The 15,086-nt window shown below is 40.8% G+C and overlaps 1 protein-coding gene across 1 annotated transcript; it reads right to left on the bottom strand.

The window, feature by feature from the left end:
• Positions 1-4,017: 4,017 nt before the first annotated feature.
• ptpn9b (protein tyrosine phosphatase non-receptor type 9b) lies at positions 4,018-12,774 on the bottom strand (the record flags this gene model as incomplete). The annotated part of the gene is given in 12 exon segments (XM_035659409.1): positions 4,018-6,749; positions 7,318-7,525; positions 7,718-7,868; positions 7,979-8,057; positions 8,171-8,240; positions 9,385-9,481; positions 9,623-10,545; positions 10,649-10,759; positions 10,877-10,982; positions 11,143-11,267; positions 11,607-11,696; positions 12,631-12,774. Coding segments are annotated over 12 exon segments (2,328 nt in total), but the record flags the coding sequence as incomplete, so codon positions are not given.
• Positions 12,775-15,086: the final 2,312 nt, after the last annotated feature.

The following is a 15,086-nucleotide window of genomic DNA, read 5'->3' as shown; positions in this document are numbered from 1 at the left end:
ATAAGACGAAGTTTGATGATGTGGTGAAGTAGCGTCGGGTCATAGGAGGTGTTGTCTTCGCCACCATTGCCGTCACTATAGTCAGCTTATCAGTCAGTCATAAAAATGTGGCTTAACACTGGATAAAAAGTAAATTTATGACATCTGTGGATCTCTTAATGGCGAGTATGAACAGAAGGAATGAATATAGCAAGCTAAACCCATTTCAGTTTTCACATGGCCACATGACTATTGTCAGACAGACTTCAGAAAATGTAACCTATCCTTTAAGGCACACGCTTCCAAAAAATGTGTAGAATGATGCAATAAATTCCAAGACTCATTTTCACTGCCCTGAATGTACAAAGACTGTAAGATGAGGAGTCCCAGGGTACAAAATGCTTCAAAGACCCACGTATCCTATCTGGTACTGTACAGTATTCTTGAGTTACCTAAAGGTTTTGACTCTGTTAATCATGGTTATTTCAAAACAATTACATACATAATCAGCAACAGTTAATGTTAATATTCATAAATGGACATCTAATGAGGCTGTTAAAACATGTGGGGGTCCCACAGAGATCTATTCCTGGACCACTCCTATTACTTATTTATATTAACCTAGTTACCCAGGTCTCATCCACATGTTTCCTTGAAATCCTGGCTGCTGTAAGAGTCATATTCAGTTTGTTTGCAATAAAATATCCAAATCTATTTGTATTGTTGGCTAATTTCAATGTTTGGTTCATCAGAAATGCTTATTAACTGTTCAATATAGCTTATTTTATCCCTACCTCCTTACCACATATACTGCTATCATTTGGGTTGTTACTTATCCCTCTCATCAGCTTTATGCTTAACAATAAAAGGCCCTTTCTTCAATCAGTTCAATATTCCATCAGTTTTTAACATAAATATATACCAAACTTGTGTTTCTATATATAAAATTTTGCATCTGCCTGCTTTGCTTACCAGACCTTGTGAAGTACTTTTTCAGCCTAACAGGGATGTACATAACTATGAGACACACTAAATGGTTGCACTGTACTGGGCTCTGTCTATTCTCTGTTAGATTTTGGGGAGCTCATCAATGGAACGATTATTCTACTTTACTCAAGAATTTTAAATATAAAATTAGATCCCGTCTCATGAACCAAGTAATCCAGGATCTGAATAGTGAGGAGGCCTCATTACATATATTTTGAAGTCTGAAATCCTATCTTATCTTACTCCAGAGAGATAACAGCATTTAAGAAAAAGTCTTAATTATCTTGGGATAGAAATTAAGCTGTTTGTAGATGGTTGAATGTGTGCTGCTTTGTTTTTAGAAACCACAATTAAAAAACACACTACACTTTACTCAGACTGGTCTCAACTATTGGACTTCACCAGGCTCCACCCTGAAAGGAGGAGAGAGGTTAGACCAGCACATCCTCTTTCACTATGCAAATATGGACGTTACATTACTCTCATACGCTCTTGATTTAGTTCTTAATAATTCTTAAATCACTTTCCTACGCACCTCTTCAGCAGGTGTGAATACACAGCACAGTTATATAAAAGCAGATCTGGGTATTTATCAGGTCTTTTGATTATTTAAAAAGAAAACATAGAAATTTAACAACATGACCATTTTCTTGTGAAGTGGCAACAGTTAAAACAACAGGTGTAATACTGATCATATTTCAAATTTACAAAATGTTAGTTATCGGTTTAAAAGTTTTAGTTATCGGTTAAAAACATCCAAACATCCAAACCATTCATTATCACCTGTAAATAGCATTTTCAGATTTTCTCCATCATTGATAGATCTGGATACCGCATTCAAAGATGGCCCCCTATACGTTGCTATAAAAGTTACCTGGAAATAGACTTTATGTGAGGTGTTTGTCAATTAAACTTTTTTCCATTTGTTAAGTAAAACTTTCCTAATAAGCATGAATCCTGTAAGAGACATAATCAGTGTAATGTAGTGTTGTAGTGACTTAGTGTGACCACTGGAGGTCAATAAATACTGATTATTTCTCTATTAGTCAACATCAGTCAGTCCTCATGTTCAGATCTCTGTGTCTTCTCAGACCAGAAAACTCTGGTCCAAATATCCAAAGTAAAAAGGGCTGTGACGTTATGTCTTCAGTATTTCTTTCTGGAAATGGGGCAATTTATGTTCTAATTTAGTGGATATTTTATTGGCTCGTTCCATTATTTGTGAGATTCAATATATCAAGTTTGGACTGCTTTCAGACATAAATAAATAAATCTTTCGAAATCAGAATTAAACTGTGTGCAATGATGTCCCGTGAAAACCATGTATCTCCACATTTTATTTTCTTGAGTCATATCATGTCATAATATAATGTCAAACTCCTACACCTTGAAAATCCTAATACACCTTAAACCTTTTATACATTCAGTAAAACAACTCTTCATTTACATGTTTTTTTTAATATATATATATCAGGCAACATGCTGTAAAAAATGACAACCAGAGGAAAGATTGACACAGATATGTTGAGTCAGATCTCAGAGAGATAAACTGATGTTCATCATGTCACATTTTTTTCTTCATTCTTCCAATGAAGAACACATTCTCAGACATTTATGGCAACGCCACCACGCCACAAAGCCAACCACACAAGTCATATCAAACTCATACTTTACTACCATGTAACACAAGAAGACAGTTTACGCTTTGAGCTGTCACGACATAGTCTTGTTATACTTTTTCAGCATAAAGAACAGAACCTGGGTCTTAACATAAAGAAGTTAACCAACCTACCACAATCAAGAATAAAAAATATGCAAACTCTTAACCAGTGACCTAACAGCACAACCATGTGAGCCACTGAGTCTTTTTGTTCACTGTTAAAGGGTCAGTGTTGAGCCTACTGCCACAACCTATTACAATGGAGCTGAAAGGACATTTGTTTGTGGTGATACAGACATTAAAAAAATACATTTCCAGAAACAGTACGTCAGTGACTCCAGATAATGTAGAAAACCTTTTCTTTTGGAGGGTTTTCTGCCAAAGAGATGTCTTTGTGACTTTGGGTGATTCAAGCCTTTACAATGAACTCTCTGACTTCATAACTTCTTTTTCTGAACCAAGAAGCCACTTAATTTAAAGTATGTTGTGTGCTTTCAATATTCAACAGGAAACACAGCAGCTGGTATTACTGAGAACAAATATCCTCCCCCAGAGCTTCAGCACAGACATGTTTTCTCAGTTGGTCCTTAGCACGTTCCTCTTTTTCAAAGATGTCCTCCATTGAGGCTGCATATCTAAGAATGTGAGACAAATAAGTATTAATGTGCAACACAGCTGACAGCAGTAAAAGGTTAAAGAAGAATTATCAGCAAGAGTACTTAAAGTAAAAGCAGTCACTGCAGAAAACTACGCTAACATACATAACTCAGTTTTTATATTTCATGTGTAGGTTTAGTAGTATTTAACTGTTCTAGTTCAGTAGTCTCCCAACCTTGTTCCTTAAGGGGCCGCTTTTCTATCATTGTGTTAACTGACAACCCTTAAGTGATTTATTTTATGGATATTTCATATTATATTAAATGCATAACAATAATAATAGTACAGAGCAACTGATAAACTGTACAATAACCCAAATACTGCAAAAAGTTTGTGTAAAGCGGGCAATTTGGATGAACTTTGAACTGGTTATTTCCTGTGAACATTGATCAGTTTTCCTGATACTGACTTAATAGGTCTCTTTTGACAAATTCCTGTAACAATGCCTCATACAAAAGATCTGATGAGATTATAAAGTATGTAAAATCTATAATTTTATTTTATATTTGTACAAAAAACTAATAGCTGGCAAATAATATTGTACAGTAAAAACTATTATATCTCCCATTGAAATGTAGGGGAGTGTAGGTATAAGGTATAGTGGAATCAAATTAAAATATACTCAAGTGAAGTAAAAGTACCTAAAATGTGCACTTGAATGGAGTACTTAAGTATATTTGTTACATTCCTCCACCATGCACCACTCAATCCAGTCAAGAAGAAACCACATTAGCTTTTTTACTCATTCAAGATAGTAATACCATTGCTTTAATGGGACAGCTGGGCTGACAGCATGTAAAAGGCCATAATTCAATCACGAGAACTTAAAGCACAGAAACATTAAATGAACACCAATGACAAATGCACACTGCATTCTCTGTTTCTCATACAACAAATTAAAAATAGCATAGGGACCAAGACTCTTACATACACACTTTGTAGCTATACATAATCTTTAGTAATGTTCCCGAGTTGCTTCCGAGTCTTTCGGTGTTCCATAGATGCAAGGCTGCACTGGTAGGTCCATGCTTGTAGGCTGTTGAGGATGTGTGACAGGAAAAAAAAAAAATCTTTAGGGTGAGCCTGGGCCTTTGGCATTGAGGGATGCAGGGTCCACATTCACCAACAATATCCAAGTCTGTCTTGACTAAATTGCTCGGACACCATTACCCCGAAAACATTCAAGGCTCGCTTTCCATGCTGATCAATCTTAATCCATTCTAAATATATATAATTTTTTTTTTTATTCATAGACACCAAGCTGGGGTTGTGAACAGAAATGGCAGCCACTTGCCTTTTTTGCTTTTTTTTCCTCTTGATAGCTCTTTTTTTGCTTTGTCCTTGGCATTGGGTACCAGACAGTAAGACGTTAATGTAATTGTTACTGAAGAGTTTAACAATAAGCTCTAAAAACATAATCGTTAGCTTCCCCCAACCTCTCTCTATTGTCCTAGAATCGAACAATCACCATTTATACACGTCAGTTCTGAAAATACAATGGCAAGTGACATTTTCCACCAAAATTTCATTGTGAACAACAAAAAATATATTTCATTCCCATCTGATTTGTTCAGCTTATCAAATGCAATAACTGGTTTGTTTTCTTTGTACCATCGTACCAACATTCACCGATTTCAATATTGTAGAAGTTTTACAAAGACATAAATATAGTAGGATACAATACAGTAAAAAATACAAAATAAAGTTGATATAGTTTCTTCTTAAATGATAATTTTCTAGAGGCAAACCCAGAAACGGATCTTTGACACTAGGCAAAAAACACTAGAATTACCCCCTGAGGTCAAATGATAAAAGAATAGCCATGTCTCAAACCAGAGCTTAGTCCCAGGTAACTCACTACTTTCATGTTATTCATAAGTAGTGTACTATGTACAGGACAATAGGCAAAATGTGGGTGTCCTGTGTGACACATAGTCTTTGTGTACTATTCAAGTGCACTAGTTTGGGTGTTATTACTATACTAGCGAGACGTTAAGCTAAGGAAAACTTGAAGGCACAATTATCTGAGGCAAAATATGCCTCTAGAAAGTAAGATTCAAAAAGGGAAAAAACAAAAGGGGAAATGAAAGTTTACAGTTTCAGGTATGGTTTAGGTCTGAGAACGACGAGGCAGTGAATCAAGTTAAGGCCAAATTACTTAAGATCGTCCAATCAGAACACTCCGACAGTAAAGATGATGTTAGACCTGACAAATCACACGGATTTGCAATACGATATCAGTTTTAATACCACAACCCTTCTCGAAATTTTGTCATAGCCTGGCTCGCTAACTAGACATTTCTTCTCAAGGTTAAGTCAATTATATTAAACAAGGCTTTTTTTTTGCTCTTCTTGCAGAGGTTGTTATTATGCACAATAATGTATAAATGTATGTTACAAGAATATACATGGGCTTCAGTCTATAATATCTCAGTAAGGAGTACATCCAAGCATTCAGGGTGAGGACTTTGGCTTTGAAAAGTTAGTCTACATATGCACAAATATGAAACACACGTAGAAAATGCACCATAGAAAAAAAGGACATGGGGAAAAAAAATGTTAAAAACAGAAATGGACTAAATGGCTCACACACTGATCCGCTGTCACTTATTCACCATTTGCTCACACGGAACCATTTCCTCTCAATAATGAAAAATAAAAACACAAAACAAAATACGTTTTCAAGTTTCACCTTTTCGCACCCTTCACATTTTATCTGTGTTCACAGACTTGTTCAGGGTTGAAATGGAACAAGAAATACAAAAAGGAACAAAGACTGGGGTTTGGAGGGCTTCAAGGGGTAAAGTTCAAGTTTGTCATTCCTCATGTGCAAGTCAATATAAAAAAATGCTACAACTCGTACAACTCTCGTCAACAAGACAGGTTCAGGGCAGGCCAAGTCCCCCCTGTAGTTTGCTAAATAAAAAGGGGCTCGGAAATTGGCAGGACAGCTTGCTCAAATAGTGATGCAACGCACAGTCACCACTCCCTGTATTTTTTTTTTTCTTCAGCTCTTCACCTCGTCTATCCATTCGTGTGAAGGAAGAGCAACTGTGGGAGTCTGCATCGTTACATCAAGAGCCAAAACAAGATCTCCATCCTTCGTCTCTTCTCTATTATGGCAGAAGAGTCCTCTCCCTCCGCTACTCTGAAACGCCATTCCTCACTCTTTCATTCCTACGACTTCGGTTTAGGTTGGCTATCCCATTTGTTTTTGTTTTTTTTGTCCCTCCGTGTGTCTCTCACTCGCTGTCAGTCTCTAGGTCTGAGTCAGACCACTGCACTGGGCTCAGTTTCCCGTTGCGCTGGGCATACTCGATGACTGCTGTGTAGCAGAAGTAGTACTGGTCCCATGTCTGGATACTGAAAGCCCTCTGTGTACGCATCCGCCGCACCGTCTGACGGACATCCACTGTGCCGATGTCCTCCAGCCGGGACAGGCAGATGTCCAGTGTACAGAATGTGCCTGGTTGGGAAGCATAGATGGAGACAAGAAAAGTTACTCAAAAAACACACATACTCAGTAAGGCACAAAAAAAGACAATACAGACACAACACCAGAGAAAATCTAAAACTCTAGGACAGGGTAGGACGTAGTTTTGCCATCAATATGGCCAGAATTCTTGGTGGGACACATTTAAGAGTATGTTTTCATTCTATTTTTAAGAATATTCAGAAAGAAAATCCACTTGAATATTGTTCCAATACTCCGAGGATAGGTACCAAACCTTTCTACTTTTTTGTTATTGACCGAGTACGTTTATAGGACACAGTATCAAAAACTGCTGGCATGGAATACCTGCTCAGATTGAAACTCTATTCTTTAAATAGAGAGGTCCTGATTTAAAAATCAATATTTCATTCATTTTAGACAGTAGCATTGCACCAGCTGGTATAAAAATATTTCAAAATTCCAAACGCCAATTTAAACCCACATAACTAAAAGGAACAATGCATTTGCGTAAATATAAAGGTATATCTAAACGGCCACTAAATGTATTGTAAAGTACACTTGAACCCAATTATGTGTTTACCTGTGCGGCCGATACCGGCACTGCAGTGCACCACCACAGGAGGGCCCCCTGGAGGCCCCGTCCAACTGGAGCCCAGGCTCTGGACTGCAGCCTCCCTCCTCTGAAGTACATGCTCACGGAAGTCCAACATAGCTGAAGCACTTTTGGGCACTCCAAAGTCCGGCCAGCTGACATAGAGGTAGTGGCACACCTGCCGGGTTTCTCCAGACTAAAGAAAGTTCACAAAAGGTTCATAAACAATTAGAGCACGATAGTTGACTCTTTCTTTGGCATTGAAAACTGGAAGAGATTCCACTGACAAAAGCACAACCTAGAGTCTTCAAAATCATGTCAAGTTATCTTTTTTTTGAATTTTAAATACCTCTATAGCCATCAAAGAACTGCAGTCAACGTGAATTACCTGTGTGTTGTAAAGTTCAAGATGGGAGAGTTTGAAGTCTTGAAACACCTGGATGTGTGTGTTCCTGACCAAGAAGTATCCGTGCTGCTCAGTCCTGCCCTCCTCAAGAGGCCAGTACTGACCACACTTGACACGCCCACGCTCCACCACCCTGAGACACACATAGTCAAGGATTTGTTATTACTTGGACTACCACTTTTGTATACAAACACCAGTTATACATCTCTAACACACAACTGATTACCAAAGTCTGAGTCTCACCTGGTGGTCATGACAATAATAAGTACCACTTGTTCCCACACCATGCGCCAGAAGTCACCAAAGGTTTTTGGCAAAGGACCTGAGGGATACAAACGTCTGTCAGGCCATGGTAGCACTGAACTTTATATTGCATGGAGAAGAATATAAAGATAATGAGTAGGAGAACCATCGTTTGTGTCAACAGCTGCTCACCCTGAGTTGCGATGTAGGCGTTGCCCCGCTTGTACCCATCCATGAAACTGGCATTAATGTAATCGGATGTCTGTGAAACAAACAGCAGAAGAGGGGTGAGACTTACTGCTTGGTGTAAGGACCTACTGCCTCCTGTAGGAGGACACTGAACATTACTATAAGAGTGGGGTCCACAAATGTTCTGAGTCCCTTACATGAATTAAATGGTTTAAAATGTAGACTGGAGTCACATTAAAATGATAAAGCCCCCCATCTTCCTTAAAAAATATGTTTTTCTTTTGGTTGCTGCAGTGTGATGTTTGATCTTCACTGTGCAAATTTATGTGCAGAGATTGACACTAGTAAGGTGTTTTCACAATCATCTGCTGGAAGTGTTTCTGTGTTCATTGGAAATCTGATTTCAAAGGGCAACAAGTGTGATATAGAAACATGAAGCCTCCATTGCACAAACACTAAGTATGGACTTTACAGTGAAGTGAGAGACATCTTGTATCCAGCAAGAAGGAAGTGGATGCCTTTTTAAGCATTTTAATGTGAAGACTACCTTTATATATGTCTTAATACATGTCTGGAGGGAATGTAACAGATAAAATACATTATAAATCCACAGCAGATTCAGTCAATCTTTTTTTTTTTTTTTTTAAATGAGATTTATTTAGTTTCCAATACCAACAATTGTTATAATTCATATTTTGTCTGAAGGTATTCATAGTTTTGGCCATTACGTGCATGGTTATGATAACATTGTGCTCATTTTTACAAAAATAAAACCCAGGTTGCCAAAAAACAGGCCTCTCCTATTCACTACATAAAACCCACTGTACTGTCAGCAGTCCACTTTCACACATATCAAATACAGTAGAGGAGGACACGCAAAGAATAGACCCAAATGTTGACACACAAATGTGAGCTCTAATATAACTGCTAATGCAACAACAATCGTCCACATTTATGCCTAGAGTCAATCTTTTGTTGATCTGCTGCTCCACTAATTACTAAACTAAACGCATGCAATATATAACATTATATTTTCTAGGAAGTAACCAATACATTCTTCTTATGAGAAGGTGGAACAGAGGCCCAATCTGATTATGACTGATGTTGGTAGCAAAGTCACAATTTAGCAACAAACATTCATAAAATCATCTCCCATTTTATAACTTTTAGAGAACATTCATCCAGAGAGAAAGAAAGATCGATTAACTAATTATTACCTCATCTTCGTCGTCACAGAGCTGGCAGAGACGCACACGTGACTGATCCAGACAGAGAACATCACTGTACCGGTTCTTTATCTGATTGGACAGTTTTCTGCAGAATTGAAAACAATAGTGAGCTGATGTGTAAACTGTTGGTGAAGAGAGACTGAAAATAAAGGAAGTGACCAGCAGAGAAACAGAAGCTCCCAGACAAAAAGAGACTAATGGACAGAACATATTTTGTATCTCTTACTTGGAGTAGTCAAAGGTGCCTGCTGGTGGCTCCTTGCGGATCTCCTCGTACTCCTGATAGATCCCCTTCTTCTTCTTCCTCTTCACGTGCTCCACCAGGTCATGCACTGTCATGCCTCCCTGCTCTGGCATGTGAACAGACACCTCCATGCAGTGGTCCTCATCGTCAGGATCCCATGATGAAGACAGGGGCGGGGACTGGGAGGAAGGATGGTGAGGGGGGCGAGGCAAAGCTTTCTGGGGCAATGGAGGCACCCCTTCCTCATCCTCCTCCTCCTCCTCCTCCTCCTCCCCGTCCTCCTCCTTTACACCCTCATTCTGAGACCTATGGGCGGAGTCTGTTGCCTTGCCGTCCACTTCATCCCCACCAACTTTCTGGGAAAGCGGTGTGTCAGGCGGCGTGTCTGACTGGGGAGGGGCTTGGCGGCCGCGACCGTTCATGTTAGCATTGGGGCTAGAGCCGCTAACGGCCATGTTGGCCCCGCTCACTGCTGAGCCATTCCAGTGTTGGTGGTTGCCCTGCGGCCTGTTTGCAGCAGACTGGGGGCTCTGCTGGTACTGTCCTAGGCCTCGAGTCCTGCCCTCCCCCACACCGCAGTGGTTGTGTGGATTAGCATTGCTATCATCGTAGCAGTTAGAGTTAGCCACGGCTAGCTCGGACCCTAACTGTGTGTTTATATGGGTGTGGGACAGTGTAGCACAGGCGCTTGTGTTGCTGCACTCTAAGCTGTAGGAGCGCAGCAGGCTTCCCACACAGTCATGTGTGTCATGTTCTTGTGTGTCACCCTGAACAGTGTTTGTGTGTATGTTAACACAGGACTGGATCCAAGCCACGTGGCTATACTGCGATGTCCCACCCAGGTGTTCGGGGAGGGAGGAGACTGGGATGTGACTGGCCAACTCGTGAGCTTTCACCGTGCACACCTGGTGAGTGGAGAAGAAAGGAAAACATGTTTCAAATGACGAATGACAATAAAAAAACATCTTACACGCTACAACACAAATTTCAAAATGTAAACAGACATACCCTTTCTCTTAGCTTCTCGCGTACAAATAGGCGGAGAACCGCGAAAGGTGCCCGAAACCAAAGAGGTGACGACACAATGAAGACACATTTTAGGCGAGCTGGAAATGCCCCCTAAGAAACAAACATCAGATGAAATGATGAAAAGGGTTCTTAGTTTCAAAGAGACAATTCTGACAGCAAAAACTTGTAGGCAGGCAAATCAGAGAGCAGGTTATTCCCTATATTCACCTTGAGCAAATTGAGGATCTTGACACAGAGCTCATAGTCGAAATTGCCATAGCTGGAGTTGGTCATGTCGTAGATAAATATGAGTCCGTCTCTTTGAGTTTGTAAACTGGGGAGATAGGAACAAGATTTTCAAATTAAAAGCAGAGGTGGAGGGTCAAAAGAAGCTTACCATAAGAAATGCATATCATTTTATAAAATACCTGGGGACCTGATCCTACTAACGACAACAAAAGATAGATTGTATGTATAAAGGGTTGAGGCATCACCTCTCTATGGCTTTGTCCAGCTGATAGATGATGGCCTGCAGCACGGCTTTGTGGGTAGTGACGTCTGGCCGATGGAGACGAGCGGTGAAGAGTGCCAAAGCAGCGCCCTTCGCATCTCGGCCAGGCTGGTAGGAATATGAACATGTTGTTAAAAGCATCAATGCAAATTCATGTGATTTGTGAGAAAGGGCAGCTATACATTCTGATTATGAGCACAGACATTTGCAGATGATCCATATATATATGAGTCAAGTATATAAACTGAATGAAAAACTAAACTTTCACTCAATCTCCATTCATAAAGACACACAAATACAAGCATAAATGTGCATATTGACATGTACAAACACATAAAACTGTTCTTTAATGACCAGCATGTGCACCATGTTCTGTGTATCCTGGGGTGTAATTATCAAACAATCAGCTGCAGTGACTTTGTGAAATTTAACTGCTTCAACACTCACCAGGACTGTAAATTTGCCACTCAGCAGCTCGGAGCGCAGGGGCTCCTCGTCAGGGTTGATATTGATGATGCCCTCTTTGATTCTTGTGTTCTGATTTTGACACATGATGGTAGAGAGAGGAGGGAAGGGGGAAGTCATTAGTGTAGGTTGTAGCTAAAATGGTATGCAAACAAACAGATAAAAAAAAAACAAAAAAAAAAACGTATTAACTTGAATTTGGTTGTCCCATGTTAGTCTTAGTATCAATCAATTTGGAGCAGGACGTTCAAATCCTGTGATATGAATGTCAGTTTTGATTTTCTCATGGATGGATGCCTCTAAGGTTCATGTTATTTCGACCCACCTACATATAGCAACAGTGCTCCCTCATAAATCTCTTGTCTGGACACAGTATTAATAAAATATAAAACAAATAGACTCACAAATGTAGTGTTTGTTGCTTTTCTTGTGTTGGTTTTCATTAGATTTTATGGGTGTTCATGATATTGTGCCCATCTCCTGTATGGGTCTGCCAGAGACCTCAGTGGACTCACTTTATCACTGACAGCACATCATGCTGCGATTCTTTTCTGAATAAGAGCATCATTATTTAGAACTGAGTAACAGACAGGTTACGGCCTGTTATAATAAGACATTTCTTATGAGTGCTGCAGTGGAGAGCTGTCAACATACCGATAATGGTCAGTCAGATATAAGCAGACAATCTAACTCTTAACGCCATTTCTTGTATTAAATATTCAGTAATGTTGTGTGTCACACGTGTAATATCATTGATTGTGAATTTAACTTCATTTTCTACAGAAAACTTACTTAGAAGTTACTCCAACTGCATCCAACTATCTTCAGTTTCAGGTTCATAGCATATTATTATTATTATTATTATTACTCAGAGGATCAGATCAGACAGTTTGCAGTTAAATATATCTTCCTCAGATCCTTTAGCCCTAATTAACCCTTGTAGTGTCCTGCTGATAGTAGAGAAACAGTCATCTCAGTGTGGCCACCAATCAAAGCACTGCTGTACCTTGTATGCTTGGAAGAGTTCGATGGCTCTGGAGACGTCAAACTTGCGGGCCATAAGAAACTTTACAGCTGTAGGTTGGGACACGAGCCCAGCACTGTGAGGCTGCTCCCTGCTCCGCACCTCACCCAGGAACTCCTCCACAGCCTGCACCAACACGAGAGAGGAGATGGAAGAAAAGGAGGTGAGGTGTTGGTGTGTGATGTGAGATCAAAGCAGAAACCTAAATTGGATTTGGACAGAAGGGGAATAACCAAAACTGGTAAAAAAAAAAAAATACATCAAAAGCTTGGAGTGTAGGGAGAAGAGGAATAGGAAAGAAAGAGAGGAGATCGGGATGACCACAGTCTGTCAGCCCGTTCGGCTTTGTCGTTCTTTCCCTGCCAAAGTCACAATAATACGCGACACAGACGGCAGCGGCGGGCTGCGCTCCTGGAAGACGCCGTGGATGAGAGCGCTCGTACGCCAGGAGACAACAGTCAGCTTGTTTTCACCCGAGGGAGCCGCATCTGTCCTCCAAATATGTAAACAGCACAAGGAGAGTCTATGAATGGGTACAACGGATTAACTCATCCGCTCTATACAAAACTTGAATCTACTCTCATGAGACCAAGAAGAAGAATGCAGATGTCAAGTGAAAACCTAATCCAGGCACACTGGATTGTTTGGCAGACGTGGTAAACCTTCCAGCCCTTGATGCAGCGTGTCCGTTATTACGTGACGAGCTAAAACATACAAACTCAGATTATACGGCATTAGCTGTGTGGAAATAATAAACAACAAATAGCACCTCTACTCAGTTTTTACCTGAATGTGAATATTTAATTTAATAAAAGATAAGATTGATACTAGTTTATTAATCACAGTGGGAAAAGTATATTGATTTTTATGATGCCGGCAGGTGGGTGGTCTTTATTGGCAGTGACACGGCATTAACCCCAACATACACGCACTGAATCGTGTCATCAGCACAATGATGAGCCTACACAGAAATCTATATTTGTCTTTGGTCAAGACGTGGAAGATTTGTGTTTCTCGGACTGTGACGTTGTTTGAACTCTGTGCCAAGAATGTACTGAGCGTAAAGCTTTGGCTGGACAGAGAAGACCCTAACCAACACCTGGTCCTGGCATTTCAGTCCAGACAAGAAGCAAAGGGATCAAACCAGACACACTTAATACCCCGGACACCCTCAGGTTGACACTCAGTCACTGGTAGAATATTTTTATACTACTTAATCTTTTTAAATCTAGTAATATGTGGTTGAAGGTACCATTTCTTACATGTTTCCCCCTCCAATGGTGATGTTGCCTCGCTGTGTTTGTAAATGTGAGTTAGGGATACAGTGTTTGGATTTGGGGCGCTGTAACAAAGTCAGGGAGGACATACTGTATGTTAACACTGAACATCAGCACCAGGATGGTTGTTAGCCCTAAAACCAAGCGAGATAAAACTACAAACATTCAGTCCATTAAGTGTCCTCAAGGCAGTAAATCGATTGAGGCTCACTGGATCTGGAAAAAAATCATGTTAGCGATCACGAAACACATCGGCAAATCTGTGCGAGCAGCGTGTCCTGTAACTCACCGATCAGTTAACCTTGTGAATGCTCGGTGGAAAATAAAAAAAAGAAACCACGCTGGCTGTAAAACGAGAGCTGTCATCGGAATAACTGGGTGATATTAATGTTTGCCGTGACTGCCAGGCCCACCCTCCCTTTACTAGAAAGTGATGGCAACAACAATGCTAGGAAACGGAGGATCGCTTCTGTGAATTCTCGACCGTAAATCTGACAGGCAGCACACTGCTAGCGAGTTGGGCTCACACAAACATGATGTTGCTCTGCCTCGACTGTGTCACGGTGCGAAACGACACCCGAGGCAGTCAGTGTCAGTGTCCGCTCGTTTTTACACTTCACGCTTCAAAAACGTGATTTTTTTTTAACGCCCGGCGAGAAAAGCTGTGGAGGAAATTCCCTGCAAGTCAACAATAGCTGTTAGCATTAGCCCGCGGCTAGGTTACATGTGGCAGCTGGATGCTAACGGTGCCGTCAAAGAGCCCCGCAGCTGCACACATGACGGAAACCACAGGTAACGGCGCGTCGCTAGGTAACACCCGCCACACGAGGGTATCTACGCGGTCCAGGTAACGCTGGGTCATCACGGGAGCGAGTATTGGAGACACACAGCCGGGTACGTGATCCCCCCCACCACTACCACTACTACTACTACTACTAGTACCAAACGCCATCATGCTAACACACATGCTAAGTGCTGTCAGTCACACCGGAGCAGGAGCGAGCGAGCGGGCCGGGGCTGTTTACAGCACCGCGTCCTCTCCGGGGACATTCACGGCCACTAAATGTAGGGGGGAAAAATCACCGGTTACAGGAGGAACCTACGGCGACGTGTGCGCGCACTGAACGCCAGGGAGAGGTGAGGAAAAAGACCCGTAAAGAG

Source organism: Morone saxatilis, unplaced genomic scaffold (assembly GCF_004916995.1).
Source record: "Morone saxatilis isolate NCDOM2014 unplaced genomic scaffold, NCSU_SB_2.0 Contig17, whole genome shotgun sequence".
Lineage (NCBI taxonomy): Eukaryota > Metazoa > Chordata > Actinopteri > Moronidae > Morone > Morone saxatilis.
Note: the sequence above shows the minus strand (reverse complement) of the source record. Positions and strands in the feature narration are given on the sequence as shown.